We start from the raw sequence: 17,911 nt of genomic DNA, 5'->3' as shown, positions 1-17,911 counted from the left end.
TCTCTGGGTGATAGCATAATAAAGCTGCTAACTGGGTATTTAATATTCATACAAGCATTTATTTTAAGACTATAAATCACTGCAATTTAATGATGCTTGAACAGGAAATAAACTTTCACCGTAAGCGATATTTTGCCTAGGATACAGAACACTTTATGAGCCAACTTCCTTATATTGACTCATGCTTATAAAGTCAATGGAGATAAAGCGAGGCTGAATTCGCACGCAGAATATGAATGAGGACGTAATCGGTTATTTAGCTGGTATCCAAGTTCAGGTATCTTGGGAGACAGACAGACAGACAGAAAGAAATAAAATAAGAAAGAAAGAACGGAGGGAGGGAGGAAGGAAGGAAGGAAGGAAGGAAGCGAGGAAGAAAGGAAGGAAGGGAGGAAGGGAGGGAGGGAGGAAGGGAGGAAAGAAGGCAGGAAGGAAGGGAGGAAAGAAGGCAGGAAGGAAGGCAGGAAGGCAGGAAGGCAGGAAGGCAGGAAGGAAGGAAGGAAGGAAGGAAGGAAGGAAGGAAGGAAGGAATGATTGGAAGTCTCTGAAAAACTAGAAATTGTGTAATTGTGCTGGACAGATGAGTAAATACCCCAAATTGTTACCACAGTATCTAACAAATCAGTACTTTCACTTGTTTAGTAAATACGAGAGAAGGAGAAAAATAGTAAGCAGCAGTAAATGGGAGGTACTGGGCTGTGTGTCTGCAGGAAACTGGAGTTTCTCAGATCTGCTAATTCCACCTACTGATGACATGACGTGTGAAAACATGCCATCACAAGGAGGTCCAGTACAGCATATGGGAAAAACAGCTGACCTTGAGAACTGAGGTAGTAAAAATGGCATGAAATTCAACAATGCAATTTGTAAAATCACACATTTCGAGACTACTAGTGGGAGTTTTTGTTACTAATGAGGATCTTACCATAGGAAAAACATGGGGGAGGAGGAGAATCAGACCATGTCTGACAGTCTCAGAGGACTGTAAACAGACAGTATGATGGAAAAGCAAGCGTGTTCTGAAGCTCTAACCAAGCAACTCCTAGGAAAGATAGGAAAGTATTAATGTCTCTGCACAAAGTCCCGGGGACAGCTCATCTGAGACAAGTGCATGAGATGCTGGTCACCCATGCTGAAGACAGAAGAATTTTAGCTGAAGCATGGGTGAGCAGAAAAAGCTAATGCGGTGATCAAAAGGGGACAAAAGACTACACTATCTCGGTTTAATTTAAAAAATAAACAGGAGATGGGTATCAGTGCCGGTAAATATTGGCAACAGAAAAAACTCTCCAAAAAACAAACAAACCAACCAATTACATCAGAGGAACCAGATGACCTCAATGGTCCACTAATACAGCTAGCTTGGAAATCTAGACAAGGTTAAAAAGTCAAGAGTGAGTTTCTGAGATAGTCTTTCAGTGGAACTATGAAGCAAAATACCACAACTACTTTTAAATTAGAGTTCAATTAATTTTATGCAAGAGTTAGATGGCTTGATTGCCTGTAACAGCAGAGTGTTGGAGTTGAACCTGAACAGTTCAATGAAAGGAACTTAATCACACTGGACAATCCTACTGATGTCATCCACAAGGGCTAAAGCTGAGCAACTGGGAGAAGAATATTTTGTTTATGTGAAACATTTGTGAAGGAGACAGACCAAACTACACTGTAGTTCAGAGCTCTTGTCTGTATGATCACTGAATGTCATGCAGTGTGTTTCCAGTCTACCTAACCATTTGCTGAAGAGAATATGACCAACTTAACCTGAAAAAAGTGACTGGAACAGAACTTACTGGTAGCTTATTATTTGGAAAAAAGGCATTTATTCATCTTTATGTTTGAAATATATTTATGAAGTGAATGATATATTTTAGAGACAACAATACAACTCAGTTGCATGGGATTTCAAAGTGGGTTTTTAAATTTGTTGGCATTTTAAAAAGGATTTTGCTATTTCAGCTACAAATCTATCTATAGGTTGCTAGCTATAAACCTGAAGTTCGAAAAATAATGTTTTCCAATGGCTGGATGCAGGATGTACTTTGTTTGTATTGACTTTCACAACAGGAAACCATATCAAAGAAAAGCTTTTTTCCTGATAACAATGTTTCAGATTGAATAATAAATTATGAGGAAATAGAAAACACCTTCAAATCTTGTTACAGAAGGTAGTTAATGAATACAGCACAGTGTAAACCTCACTGTTCTTCATCAGTATTTACATTTATGTTCTGACCTGTTGAGTTGGCAAGCTCACCAGCAGGTTTATGTATGTAACTTGTAACACATCTATAGATATACCAACACTCTCACAAATGGAGGGACAAAGAATATTCCCAATTTATTGACAGCTTTTACGGGACCAAATTGGGGCCAATCTAAAGAATATGCACCAAAAAAGCCCTTCTCGTTATGTTCTATTTGACTGTGATACAGCAGGTAAGTGCCTTCCCTCATCGCATGTTCTTATAAAACGTGCGGTGGGAGTGCTGGCGTTTGTGAAGCCTTGCAGGCATGCCGGCTGAACGCACCATGGCAACCAGGCTGGAGAGTGTCCCTGACATTTAGGAAAAGGCAGCTGGGGGAGACTGCCAGATAGTCAAGGAAACACTCAGCCGGCTCTTTCTCCATTAGTTACTTGGGAGGAGAAAGAGTTTCTCCTGGAAACAGAGGAGATAAACTGGCAAACTGACAGTTACTTCATGCAGTCATTAATGAACGTCAAGAAGAAGCAGGCAACAAAACACAATACAATCATTTGATGGTGGGAAAAAGAAGAATTTTGTAATGCAAAAGGGAAACAAGTCATGGCTGCACCATAAATGGAGAGGAAATAAGCCAACGTGACAAAAAGTTTCAAATGGAAAGGGTAAGAAGATTGCTCTAGAGAAAGGGATGGAGTGAGAAGGCACGTGAAGTCATCCAGAAAAGCTCTTTTCAGCACATGCTCCACAGCTTCTCTAGACAAAGCAAATGATTTCAAAGGGAACTTCAGATGTGTGATCCAAGCCACTGCAACAGATTATCATCGGTTCCTTTTATGCAGAGGAGAACGAGACTGATCTCATTTGGATCAGATACACATGGTATGGTCACATTAGGACTGGCAGGTGTACAGATCTCTTCTTGCTGATTAAATGTGTTGGTAAAGATTAACTACGGTAACGTACTGAATCTGTTTGAAGCAGGTACTTACAGCTGAAGAAAATGAATGGTTGCATTATTTAAAGTATGTGTCCCCTCCCCAAGAAAACACGTTACATATTTTGTATTGCCCATTTTGCCGGTCACCTTTGCTCTGCTGTGGATACTCTGAAAGAAGGTAAAATACAGATTAAAGAGGTAATGTGCTAATGCTCCTATTCAGAGCGCTCTGTTCACACATACCACAGCCCTACTGCAAAGCTAGCTTTCGTGAGGATGCATTTGAATAATAATAAAAAATCCTTGCTTGTAATTTTTCACTGACTAGCACTCCAGCCATAAATATTTGCTTTCCTGAAAACTGACAGAAAAAATATAGCTGAAAGAAAAAGAGATTGATCATATTGGATGGTGTGTATGCAAAGCGGTCAGAACTTGCACAAGCTGACAGAAAATCCACTCTGTTCTGAAATAGGAGAAAAGAATTTATGAACCATTGACCTGGTATTCCTAAAAACTCCAGTAACAGTATTTTTTTCAGCTTTTCCCTTTCGGTTGCTCAGGCAGGGTAATGCAAGGTGGGCTTCTTGTTGTTGTGTGCTTGTGTTTGCCATTAACTCAGTAAAAATCGTTGTTGTCAGCCATGCACCCAAGCCCTGAATTGAAAGTGAGGGAAATACCAGAAGCTTGCAAACAAATTTCCAAGTCCTTACACGTATATGATTCTCCTTTCTCTTTTCCAGCATTCAACACATTGTCCTTCTCTCTCCTTTTCCATTTTTAACATCTTCATTTTCGTAACTGCCTTTTAAAAATGTCTCCGGTTAACACAGTTTTCATCAGATGAAGCTCACTGACAGAGAAGGCACTGACAGAAACACCACATTCAGAGGGAAAACAGTTTAGATCTTAAATGCAGCATCTATGATAAAAAATGGAAGACGACAGTCAATTGTTTCTGTGTCTCCGAAAATAGGATCAATGCCATGCAATATCAGATCAAGCTACAGTTTAATTTCTGACAAAGAAAGCTCTTGGAAGGGAGCAGAAAGAGGCTGCCACAGGATGAATATGGAGTTTGTCGCAAGCACAACTGTTGAAGCACAGCAATAACTAGCTAAGTATGTATGCAGCTAGATGCCCTGATCTGGCTTTTCATAACAAGGACTTTGTGCACCTTTCACAGCTGAAAGAGATGCTCAGAATTGAACTTCTGCGATTATGGCAACCAAATAATGGAGGGAACAGTTCAGCTGGTAAAACTAGCGGACGCACAGTGCCACAGCCACTTTCCCGTGGACTGCTGCAAATTAACAGATATAGACTTCGACAGCTTTCAGCAGGACTTTCTCCACAAGAAGGGATGACTCTGAATGTGGAAGAGTGGTTTTGCATGCACCACAACTGTAGGAAAAAGCCAAAGGGAAGAAAGGCTGTGAAATTCAGGGAGAAGTACAGGGGCACAGGGCTTTAATTTGAAATCATATACTTTCTTTGGGATGGAAGCAGCTTTTCGACACGCCCGCTATTTCTTCAGGGTGGTGTGGAAAGCGTGCTACCCTGGTAGAGAAACAGGGCATAGACTTCTTCCGGAAAACTTCCTAGAATGGATCTCCCCATTGTAAATAATAAGCTGCATAACTCTCCTGTATGATTCAGCTTTCTTAGAACTGTGCTAATGTGCCAGTCATGAAACTGCATATAAGCCAACTGTATCTAAATAAACGCCACATGACCATCCTTCTTGACAGAAAGTGTTCTGTGTACAAATAAAAAAGATTTCTGCCCCTTGCTAATTTACCCTCTTTGTCACGAATTACTACCACCCAGAACAAGCCTGCAGACTGAACCAGCTGCTGCTGACACCTGCACAGCCTCCTGGCCTTCGCAACAGGGAGCAGGTGGAAAGAACTAAAACAACCATGCTAATGATTCACAAGAGAGCACGGGGTCCAGCCACCAAGCTACAAACTGGGCTGGCTCTAACATGCGGCTGAAGATAAGGACAAGTTTATTTTTACCTCTGAAATGAGAAAGTGACATTCTTTACACATGGCAGGGGCAGACCTACGGAACTGGAAGCACCATTTCTACAAGTTAATTTTAGAAAGGTCAGGATTTTTCAGGGATTTAGGGTAGTTTTTTTCAGCCAATGCTGATTAACCTGAAGTAAAACTGCTGATGGGTTTCCCTCACCTCTCAATTTCAAAAGTTTTGGGAAAATTATTATTTTGTGGGGAAAAAAGTCACATTATAACACTTGAAAATGAAAATCCGAAGTACAGCATGAAAATGTGGTTCAAGTTCATTTACAGTAACCTGCAGTCACTTAGCATTCGAAATTTAGGAACTGAAATAGTACGTGCTGCCCCTCCTATGCTCTGCTTAACCAAGTCAGGCTCACTTGCAAAATGCCAAGCACACAGCCTTCACCTGCGGTGAGCTTGTGGTGGTTGCGGTTTCAGGGGCACCTGAGCCTACATGAGAGCTTTCTGCTGTCAAAGAGGGAGGTCACACTCCTCCTGCCCCCTCCTTCTCAGGATCGTTCCTCCTACCCTTCGTCTTCCTTCTCTCTGTGCCCCTAGCCATGCAGACTTGTCTAACCATGCCTTTTGGAAGATTGCCTTAGCCCTTAATGACCCACGGAAAAACTCTCTAGGAAGGTTTGGTTTCTGTTGAACGAATGAGTTACAGCAAAGTCGTGAACGGCTTCAAATTTGTGAATACGTTGCACAGAATTAGTTATTGCCCTAATTCCAGTACATTAGCAAATCGTGCATACTGAAATGAATGGGATTAGAATACACTAGGAAAAAAACCCCAAAACCTGTTATAAATACAGCATAACAGCCTTTCAGTAAAAATGCTCGTAAGAAAGTCCAAAACAAATAGGCTGTAGCAGGTGAGTAAAGCAAGGTCTTCTGTAAAGATAAGCAACGGGAGAATTATTTGCTGGGCTCTAAACTTCACAAATCCATAAATCATACTGATCTGGGGGTGATGATGATCTCAAAGTAATCATCTGTCCAATTTCTAAGCAAGTAGTTCTCAAGAACATATCCTTCCCACTGCAGCACAGATTGAATGCACTTGTAAATGAGAAATCATTCAGTAGTATGTACATGAGGATACTTTTATGATCATTTTGAAGGGCAAAGAGGCTTAACCAGAAGCTGTAGTCTACTGTGAGTTATCCACAATCTGCTCTTTTCATTTTCCTTTGTTGTATTCCCAAAGACAGCACTCCTAAAAAAGCTTTTTAATTTCCAAACGCATTTACTTAATGGGTAGTCTCTACATCTTCCTGACCCCTGGCCAGACCTTATCAAAACAGCAGTGCCACACTATGCAAATACCTCACCCTTTGATTTCTAGACTTCAGAAACCAACCCTCCTGTGTTGGAATAATCTAGTTGATGCTCAGAATGAGATGCCGTGCAGTTTCTGAAAATGACCCAGCTGTTTGCTTTGCTTATAACATGGGGAAAGAAGCGGTCTTATCAGAGTTCCTTATCAGGAAACTCTGGCGAACAGATCACTTAAATCTTTATTGACAGAAAAAAGCTGCAATTTTACCAGTGAGGAGCCAAATATGAATGCCAACACATGGTTCTTCATACCTGTCCTACATGCATCCAACTTTGAAAGGTTCTTGAATATGGGGTCCAATCCTCTTACCTGCCCTCCAAAAAAGCCCCCTTGTCACAATTTTCCACTCAGCTTACCCTACAAATACTGACTGAATCAAAGCTAAACAAATTGGGCCTTGCTGCTAGTAGCCTTCTACTGCTCAAAGATCAGCTCTCCTGATTGAAAAGGAAGAATGTTTGAAACAGACTCTCCTGAATCACATCGCTTCACATGAATTCAAAAGTCTGATCACAAATATACCGAATAAATATTTTACTTGTGTTTGAAGAAATACCTTACTTGTGTTGAGTGACATGCTTTGTGTTATTGACTCAGTACACTGAGATACCTTAAAAGGGATTTCTCTATGGCCGGCAGTGCCAGCCTGTAGCTTCCCGCTTGAGGACACCTTGTCTCTTTGATGTGAACAGATGCACAACACTGTAATTTCTGTTGCTGAATCATCAGCCTTCACAAAACCACAATAATGTCATAGGCTTTTTAATTAATGAGCCTGTGAATTCAATGAAAAAACACTGGAACCAGGAGTGACTGTATGATCTGGGGGATGTAAATACATGTAATGAGCTACCATGCCAGAAAAGGTATGACAGCCTCTGAAGCATAAGGTCTACTAAAATGAAAAGACCCTCTGCAGAGCTATTTTTATGTGAGTTAATAAAAGAATGTAGGTTATTTTGAATTCTTATGCTGCATCCTTTATGGAAGGAACCCACAGGGCCCAAGAGTATAGGCTTTTCTTTATTACCCACAACAGATACAGCACATCAGTCATGGTTATAATTGGTGACTATAAAACACAAAGGGATTTATTTCACAGGAGGTGATAAAAAGACCAGATCTCCTCACAAAGTTATGCTGATACTGCCAAGGTGGTTAGCTAGCAAGAAAAAATGAGAACTTAATTTGGTATGCATCATCTCCCCAGAGCATGGTTTTATCCATCCAGTGAAGGCAGAAAGTTTCATCAGCTTTTGGCGCCGGGGCTCTCTTGGAGACATTTCAGCTTGGTCTGGTAGAACTGTCTATTAAATCAGGCAGTTCGGCAAGCAACTCCTGGATCCCACCTCCAGCAGGCTCCTGCTGGTGCCTCCTGCTCTCCCACACAGCCCAATCCTCAGGATTTGGCTCACAAAATGGCTTCTCCATCATATTTCATTCTGGCCTGCAATGGACAGGCCCCAGACCCTACATGTCTACCCGCCAGCTCCCTTTGCCCTGCTCCTGGAGCTCTCTCCTAAGGAGCGTGCATGGGTGTCCACACTCACACAGCTTCTTTTCCACTGCAGCTGCAGGGCAGAAAGCAATGCCTGCATGCCTGGCCTTGTCCATCCTCCCAGCATATGGCTGCTGAACAGGGAGACGGGGTGTGGATGAGGGGAGAGCCTGAAGCTTTCCAGTTTACCACCGCATCAAATCATGAGGTAACAGAAACAGGAGATGTTTCACAAAATAAGCAGAATTAGCTACCAATGTCAAAATAATTTTTTTGGGTCACAGCTGAGATAGTGAAGATCCTTGCTCACTTTTTAGGCTAAGCAAAAAGCAAAATAATCATGTAAACTATTCTGGATATAAGCAACAATCAACTTTCCCATAAACTTTATGATCAGTGACTTTGCAGTAGAACCTCCTCAGTACTCAAAGATAATAGAACAACATTTGAAATTAAAACATTAGATCTTGTTTGGGCAAGAAAGAGAATTACATCTTTTCAGTACCACTGAAAATAAGGCCATTTTCATTTCTAAGCCAAATTACAGGCATCAACATTTATCATAGAATCACAGAATGGCTTGGGTTGGAAGGGACCTTAAAGATCGTCTACTTCCAACCCCCCTGCCATGGGCAGGGACACCTGCCATTTGAAGCAGTCAGTGCAGATTTCCAGGACTTGGAGTGGCAAAAACGGCCTTTCAACTGACAGCTAAGGTTTTGTCTGTATCGTGATAGTAATGGGGAATGATAAACTAGGGGCATATCTCCAGGGGATGTTCAATCAGACACAGCATGACAACAATTTTAAGCTTAACAAGACTAGTTCGATGTTCAACATGGGAGCAAAACAAACAAGCCATTACACTTAGCTGTTGTTATTGTGGAAAGTATTGGTGCAAGGGCCCGAAGAGCGTCATCAACGCACTGCCAAGTTTTACTACTGAGATACACCAGATATTAAAAATTATCTGAAAAGATCATAATTAATTATCCTGATAGACAATGAGTTGTGTGTAAGTCAGCAGTGTGTCCTCGCAGTGAGGAAGACCAAGAAGGTCCAGGGCCACATCAGCAAGCGTGCAGCCAGCCGGACAAGGGAAGGGACTATTTCCCCCTAATGCACGTGTGTGAGGTGACATCAAGAATGTGGAGTCCAGTTTTGACTTCCTCCACAACCCAGTATGAGATGGATATTCACAAACTAAGGGCCACTGAGATGATCAAGGGGTTGGAGCACTTCACGTACGAGGAGAGGCTGAGGCTGAGACTGAGGACTCAGCGGACCCGAGTCCTGAGAAGAGAGGAGAACGTAGGTGAAGTCTACTGCTATGTAAAGGCAATCTACAGAGCAGGGCACAGGGAAAGGGCAAAAGGCAATGATCACAAATTAGAACAAGAGAAATTGCAATTGGGTAAATGAAAAAAAAAGACTGGAACACACTGTGCAGGCTGCAGCATCTCCCTCCTTGGAGATTTTCAAAACTCTGCTGGACAAGGTCTGAACAACCTGCTTCAGCTTTGAAGTTTGCTCTGCTTTGAGCAAGAGGTTGGACCAGCTGATCTCCAAGGGCCCATTCAAACCTCAATTATTCTGTGATTCTGCGATTCATGAATCTTCCCCCACAGAGAGAAGGGAAATATGATTCACATTCTGCTTGCAAACAACAAAATTGTTCTTTGAATACCCAGAGACCAAGAGTTTATTCTAAAATCACCTTTTGCTCAAGATCAGAGTTGCCAGTATTTATAAGGCAATTGTGTATCAGTGTATATCACATAATGAACGGCAGCACAAACTGAACTTAATAGCTCTGAATGACGAGACAAGGAACACTGAGCAGGCTGTGCTATTCATTTACATAGTAAATTCAATTTTTAAAAACCCTCAGCTTTTGTAATTCCTGGAAGGCTGTTTAGAATTTCCTGCAGTTAGCAGAATTCAGGTCTGTTTTTTTTTTCCCCTAAACCACGTAACTTGTTTGTTGTGAACAAGAACCCAAATCCCAAGAGTAAAAACCCAACAGAAAGGAATTTTGCTGGAAAAAAGAAATTTTCTTTGTGGCGACATTCAATAATTCTACATGTGAACATTCAGACTTGGAGTTTTCATGGACTAGTATCAACCAGACATCTTAAAAAAAACCAAAACCAAAATCAAAACAGCATTATATCATTCCTTCTGGCAAAAAAAATGCAGATAAACAAAGCATCAATACAAATTAATCTTTCACCTGTATGATAGAGAAATATTTGAATTGCTTTATCATTTGAAACAATATGAGATCGCCTAACCTTAGTGGTGCAGCTAAATAATGTCTATATGATCTTTGGTCATCGGTTAGTATGTACCTGATTTGAGGAAATTAACTTTCTCAGTAGACTTGTTTTTTTCTACAACAAAAATGGTTGGATTCGCTTTTGGTACATGACATAATTTGAAAATATTCACGTTGTCATAAAATTTTTATTTTTATCATTTTTAATGAAAAACACAATGAAAGGTTGTTAAAATGAAGTCATTTTACTAATGAACTAGCTTCAAGAACCACTTATTCCTGAAGAAGTTGGATCCATCCGTAACGTGCACTTGCGCTTACCACCTTTTTAACACTGTATTTGCCTATGCAAATATATGCAAAGTCAGGACACAAAAAAACCAAAGTCATGCTTGCAAATGCAGGATTTGTCTATGGCTTAAAGCAGAGCCCTTAAAAGTGCTACAAAATGTTTCCAGTAACATTTATGCCTTCATTAGATATTTACCCAAGAGCCAAAATCTGATGATGAGTCACATAAATTCAAGTATACAAAATGGCTTTATTATGAAACTTTACCTTCACAAATTGCGTGATTTCAGCAGGTTAGATTCAAGTTATTTCTCTAGTTCCATTTTACTTTCATCTCACAGCACCATCCCAGTAAAGGAGTGTATTGACCCCCTGTGGCTAATGTCTCCGAAATTACTTATTTGGTATAGAGAACTGCATCTGCTCAAACTCAGATGAGTTTACCAAGCCAGTTAGATTTTTCTTAATTGTAGGGGATTAACTCCATGCTTGCAGAATCCCAAGGCCCACTCCTAACACTTCACTGCAGACACAGGCTAATTTTTCAGGTCTTTCAGTGAGCAGGTTGTAAGTCAGAAGGGTATAACTGGTATCTGAGGAAAGGATGAACTGACAAAGCATAGGTCATCTATTCAGAAATGTGCATGTTGGTCTATGCCTCAAAACCGTAAGTCTAAGCTAGGTATGGTAGTTATACACACAGCACTTGATATCCCTTGCCCCAGGAATAAAATGATGATGTTAAAATAAATAAATACATTATTATAAATAAATTAGATCAAAATCAGTATGTCTCAGCCTCTAGACTTCTGCGCCTCCAACACACAATGTCAAAATTTGTAATTTTTCTTCACATTCAGGAATACTGTGGGTTTTTTAAGTGAAAGCTGAATTCGTGTATTCCCTTAATGCTGGTATTCTACTACCTGCTATTCCAGGAAATCACCACAACTACCTGGCTCTCAATACAGTTGGCAGCCCTAGACACAGAGGACCTGAGCCCCCACAAAAAGCATTGAAAATCCATGTATGACCACGCCTGGAGTTGGCTGCGTTATGAGCGTGGGGGCATGCTGAGCCCATGCGGCTGAGGGCCTGGGGAGGTGGCGGGACCAGGGGCAGGAAACTGCAGGGCAGGGGGCTGCAGGGCAGGGGGCTGCAGGGACAGGGGGATGCAGGGCAGGAGGCTGCAGGGGCAGGGGGATGCAGGGCAGGGGGCTGCAGGGCAGGGGGATGCAGGGCAGGGGGATGCAGGGACAGAGGGCTGCAGGGACAGAGGGCTGCAGGGACAGAGGGCTGCAGGGCAGGAGGCTGCAGGGCAGGGGGCTGCAGGGACAGGGGGCTGCAGGGACAGGGGGATGCAGGGCAGGGGGCTGCAGGGAAGGGGGCTGCAGGGACAGGGGGATGCAGGGCAGGAGGCTGCAGGGACAGGGGGATGCAGGGCAGGGGGATGCAGGGACAGAGGGCTGCAGGGGCAGGGGGATGCAGGGACAGGGGGATGCAGGGACAGGGGGATGCAGGGGCAGGGGGCTGCAGGGCAGGGGGATGCAGGGGCAGGGGGATGCAGGGGCAGGGGGGAGCAGGGCAGGGGACTGCAGGGGTAGGGGCTCCAGGGCAGGGGGATGCAGGGACAGGGGGATGCAAGGGCAGGGACTGCAGGGCAGGGGGATGTAGGGGCAAGGGGCTGCAGGGGCAGGGGGATGCAGGGGTAGGGGGATGCAGGGCAGGGGGCTGCCGGTCGGGTTGCACAGTGCTGAGTGGGGCTCCTCTCACATTCTACCACCCCATGCACCACATGCACCTGACTACGTAGGTCTGAACAGGGAAAAAGGCTTTGCCAACAGCCATCACTAGGGCACAGCACGTGAAAAGAAATGACTATACAAAGGTATCTCATGTTAAGGAAGAGAACCAACATGTCTGAATCCTCTGGCTTGCGGAGTCTGTGCTGTTTTGCCATCCAAAATATCCAGTAAACATGACCTGCGGCTGCGGCAGCGCTGCACAGCTCTACGGGTGCTCTGCACAGGCTGGGGAAGAGCTCTATCCTCCGACATCCCACTCAAAACCCATTTGCTATTCTTTAAACTCATAAATTGCCCTCTGGTCACCTGTAATCCTGGAGGCTTATCCCTGTATTCCCCTAACTGCAATATTAAAAAATGGATGGGTTTTGGACACAAAATATTGTATTGATTGCTCTTATGCTTGGATTTTGCAGTACAACGTGTGTAAGTGGGAGTTTTCATTATAAATCTCATTTTCAAGGGTTTATGACTAGCCTGTTTCAATTCTCTCTAGGCTCAAAACTTGTAAGATAAGTTTTACCCTGAAAGTAAAAAAATGTCTCAAAAATGAGAGAGTGAGAGAAAGAAAAAGAATGGTGTAACTTTCTTTAACTACAGGAACATATTTCGAACCAAATATATGAAACGCTGAAATTTGACAGTCCTTATTTCTTTCCACAAATTGGTGGGTTTTGGAACAGTAACTTAAACCATTAAAAATGTAAGAGTCTATGCACATCCTCAGGAAGTCACTTCTTACATTCTTGGTAAAATACACCTATCATTTAGGACAAAATTACCTTTTCAATATTACTGAAAGTGGCTTGACTTTTAGGGAAGAATCCAAGAGGCAAATTTTGAATTCCCCATAGTCCTTCTGTGATGAGGCAAAGGTCGTGCAGAATTTAAGGGTGTACCTTGTTTACTTATGCAAATGAGAGAGCCCAAATGACTGATTTTTTAGGAGAATGAGTGTGGGAGGTGGAAAGGATGCTCAGGTGCTCGGAAGCAAAGTGCAGAAGTTCATGTGCAGTATATGGATATGTTCTTACCCACATAATGTATTGTGCCTTGTTTCAGCCTTCCTGTCTGCTTTTCAAACTTGCCAGAACAGTAATACTCAGATGATAAAAAAGCACCTAACAATTTATTGGCCCAGCCTTCATCAGGTAAGTCATGTCTCAGGTTTAGGGCTTTAAGGGCTTTCTCTTTCCAAAAGCAACAGAGGTAAAAATGAAAATATCTCTCCTGTTGTAACATTCCTGCAATTTTTCAGACTTCATTCCCTGCATTTTCACTTTAGCAATTGTTTAGGCATATGGAAAGTGGTATACAGACATAAGAAGCTCCTGAAGTTATAACAATGAACATGAAAATATCAAAGCGGAATAAATGCTTCAACAGACAGTTTTTGCTTACCTGTATATGACCAATCAATCTCTTCAATCAATTTCCGCTGTTGCCTATAGTATCCGTAGATCAAATCTGCAAAATAGCAATGAATTTACAATATAAAATCCAGAAACCTAACAGGAACATCGAGTGTAGATGACACACCCCCCCTCCAACACGATAATCACAGTTTTAATTACTGATGAATTATTTACTTTGTCCTTATCTTGGACCTCAAATGGTAAGTCTCGGTTAAACAGAGTATAAATCCCATCAACATTGTAGCATATAAAGGACGCAAACAAAGCAAACAGAAGTGCTTTTCAGTTTATCTGAATGCAATTTGTTGCTCAATTTTTAACTCTTAGCTTAAGACTTGACACATGTATACCGGCAGGACTAGTGGTTTATTCTCCCCAAACTTCATTCCACCCAGTTTTCTTTCTTTATGTTCACATTATGTCTATTTTCTTTTTCTTCCTTTTTTTTCCCCCTTTTTTAAAAAATTTTTCATCACAACCATGCTTTCTCTTTTAAGGTTAATAAAACTGCCCCCTGAAGAAACAATCTTCTCTGATCGGTCTCTGGCCCTTTAGAAAGAACCAATCTAGGTTACTTGGAAGTCAATGTGAATTAAAGTTTCTCTTCAGTGTGGTCAGGACTTCACAAATTTTCTCTAGCTTTGTACTAGCGATACCATTTAAAGATAGTGAACGAAGTATTCTAACATGTCGTTTCACTGTGTACTATCATCAGCAATATTATAGCTGAAGTATGTGAAGTTACTTGTATCTCCATAAACTTTATGGAGAGAGAAAGCAAGATATTAGATACTTTTTAATGCTATTATATATCTCTAGAGAGAAATATCTAACTGTATAAATATTCGTTGATACTACTGAATAACCTTCACCGTTATCCTTTTTATGCCAGTACAACTCCAGCAACACTACTGATGCGTGCAAACAGATGACTATGTCCCCTAATACTTATTAATATATGTAAATTGCAGATATAGGTTTTTTGAGACTGTCATTTCGAAAGCCATAATGTTAACTAGCTTCATTAAATACTCTTCTAGAGAAGCACAATATAACCTATTTAAGAAATAATTGCATATAAGCACGTTGAGCACACATATGGATTGCTTCCTCGAGAAACCGCCATAGAGTTCTGCCTACATTCTGCAATAAATACAATTTAATGAAACAGTTTCATAGCATCAATTTCTTTTTCTTTAATGCAGAAAAGTATGTAGTGCTGATTACAGGACGTTAAATCCTAATTGCTATTTGCAAGGTTAGAAACGTTCTGTGTCTTACAATGACTTTCTGCTACCTATCTGAAGTCCATATGTTTTAATAACTTCATCAGGAGTTCTGCCTCCTCCATGAAATTGCAATTGCACTGAAATGTTTTTCTCTTCCCTTTCTCCCTCCTGGCCAAAAAAGCCCCTCTTGCAACACTTTGCAACACTCACTCATGACTAAGATTTTTACAAAAAGATCAAACCTTACATATAAGTAATGGCACTGAAAAGGGATTTACATGCACCAGCGTTGTCTTTGGACCACATTTTCAAGTCAATGTGCATTGTGCCTGCTTCTTTAATTAATTATGTAAAAGAAAGCTGTTTAAGTTCTGATTCACAGGTGTTAGTTGCTGTCTCCAGTTTCCTCCTTTATCTATTGTCCTCCTAATTGTTACTTCAAACAATTAGTTGAGCATTCATATGCTAACTAAGCAGGGTTTGGGCGTGAGAGCGTCCCACCACTTTTTAAATTCCACATGGAGGTCTGATGGACAAGGAGTGATAGCTTCAATGAACAAGAAAAAAGGGGGCAAGGTTCACTTTTTTGGTGCATTACACACTTATAGACCCAGTAAATCTTACGGAAAGTCTTTATAAATGCCGGGAGACGTCTGGAGTTCATACACCTTCTTTCCTCTGCTATTCACCTATTGTGCTCCCACAGCCCCTTCACAGCACACTCACAGCCATGCGCCTTCCCACAACCGCAGGGCTTGTCGGCGGTTTTGGTTTTGCCTCTTTCCACTACAAATAGGTGGCAAAACTGGGGAAGGAAACCCGATTTAATCTGGGGAAGGAAGCGGCTGAGGAATCATAGCTAGCACAGGTGCTAAAGAAAAGCCGTGCGTGACCGTAGGAGGACAAGTGAATGCAGCAATTCTTCCCTTGAGCGACCTGTGTAAACCGCTCTGGGAAAACACAACATTGCATTCTATAAAGCGTTGCTGTGTAAGCTGTCAGCGTTAACCAGCTAACAGTGTGGAGACCAGTCGGAAGGAAACAATTTTATTTTAATTTTCATTTATTTATTTTATTTTGAGTTAACAAATTGACATCCCTTTTGCTCCTGGTATATGACAGCAGGTACTTCCATTTAAATAGAGCATTTAAATTCCTTACATTTAATTTAAGTGAATATAGTAATAATGAAAACATCTTCACAAAAGAGAATGCAAAACTGATGTCGAACTTGCGGTTTTGTATGTAAATCTACGAAACTGATACTTGAGCTCGATTAGCTTGACAGTCAGCATGACTCCTGCGACACAGAGTGACGTCTCCAGCCAGGGCCCAAAATAGTTTGAATTGTACTGGTTTAGGTGCTGCTTTATGAAGCAAAAAATCCTTAATGTTCCCTTCTGCTTCCGGGAAGCTGTTGAACATGCTTCCACAGATTGTTGATTTATTCACAGAACAAAGCAGCCCAGTTGCGGGATCATGTTTTAAACAGTTTTACGGTTATCTTTCTATGCCTGTCAAGGAGACGTGCAAGATACCATTAAATGCTTTTTGTTCTCTTTTTTCTACCCTCTTTGAAAGCCAAAGTTTTCTGTCTGAGGCTGCGAGACTTGTTTCTTTTCATATTCTGTCCAAATAGTGCACACCCCAGCACCTGAGGCCCACGAAGTCAGGAATAATGGTGGCAAATGCTCCCCCCTCTGCTCATGACGGGTAGCGGGACCCATGGATTTGTGGCTGACCTTGTCTCATGTTCAGTCATAGGGGCAAAGAGAGAAGATGGGGTTCTGGTTAAAGCATAGTGCCGGGACTAATAAGATCTTGTAGGTGTTTTTTCCTCTTTAAAAAATATAAATAACCAGGTTTTCTTCCTCCTGACATGAGTCTGATATTCCTTTGGCACTTACTGGCCTCGGTTGAGTTGCTTTTGATTTACCACTGTGAATGAAACATTCAGATCTTCAATGTGTATTTATTAATATTTAAAGGTAAAAAAAAAAAAGAATAGCTTTGAAGATTAACAGAAAGAAATGTCTTTGAGAGAGGCCCTCTTGATTTGGCACTCTGTGCCAGGATAATGAGTCAGAGAAGTGGAAATGTGACCTTAGACCTCTGAACTCTGTCGGGGAAAATCCTCGGAGAGGTGCTGAGGCAACAAGCCCCAAGTATCCACCAGAGACTCCTCTCCTATGCCACGAAAAGAAGGGTATTCTGAGGACAGTGCCCGAGACACAAAGAATGTTTGGGGATGCTGCGCTCAACATGTTGCTTTGCTAGGCAGGACACAAGCTCAGGCGTAATCTGGCACTGTAATTTATACCAGGCTGCTGTAATTTTACCGTCTCTTTATGCCTCTCCTTTTTGCCACAGCGGTGTCAAGAGATACCAGCTGCTAGAGTCAAGAGGACAAAAGGACATCCTCCTTAGGGTTTTACCTCCATTCAGCCTGAACTTGCGAGCTGCACCTGCAGCGGAACCGGCATTTACAAGATTCTGACATCAGAATGATTTATTTATGGGAACTGGGACATTTAGGTAATGTCTGCGTTTGTGAGATTCTCCACAAACAGGGCACTGATGGTCTGTGTGTACAGTAGGGATTGGAACCCTTAACTACACATTCAGATTGCCAACACGGCTTGGTCCTGGGAAGTCACGTCTCACCCAACATTTTCCTCCTGTCCCAAAATCTAATTTGGGAGCAAAGAGGATATACTCTAAAGTCATAAGCATTCATCCAGTATAAGTGGATAATGACAATGTATTACAGTCATGGAGATAAAGGCTGTGTTGGTATCAAAACTGATGGGAATTTCAATTTATGTGGGCAGGACTCGACCTGTGGTTCTTGGGCCAAGGAAGAGCACAGGAAATCTTGGGAT

At 41.8% G+C, this 17,911-nt stretch overlaps 1 protein-coding gene across 1 annotated transcript in view; it reads right to left on the bottom strand.

Moving 5' to 3' along the window:
• PTPRZ1 (protein tyrosine phosphatase receptor type Z1) overlaps window positions 1-17,911 on the bottom strand; it is a 142,757-nt gene that overhangs the window by 88,870 nt on the left and 35,976 nt on the right. Inside the window, exon 2 of the mRNA XM_054211737.1 lies at window positions 13,787-13,852. Coding sequence (XP_054067712.1) covers window positions 13,787-13,852 — 66 coding nt within the window. The remainder of the gene's footprint in view (window positions 1-13,786; window positions 13,853-17,911) is intronic.

This window comes from Rissa tridactyla, chromosome 1, assembly GCF_028500815.1.
Source record: "Rissa tridactyla isolate bRisTri1 chromosome 1, bRisTri1.patW.cur.20221130, whole genome shotgun sequence".
Taxonomy (NCBI): Eukaryota; Metazoa; Chordata; class Aves; order Charadriiformes; family Laridae; genus Rissa; species Rissa tridactyla.
The sequence above is the reverse complement of the archived record's forward strand: the minus strand, read 5'-3'. Positions and strand labels throughout refer to the sequence as shown.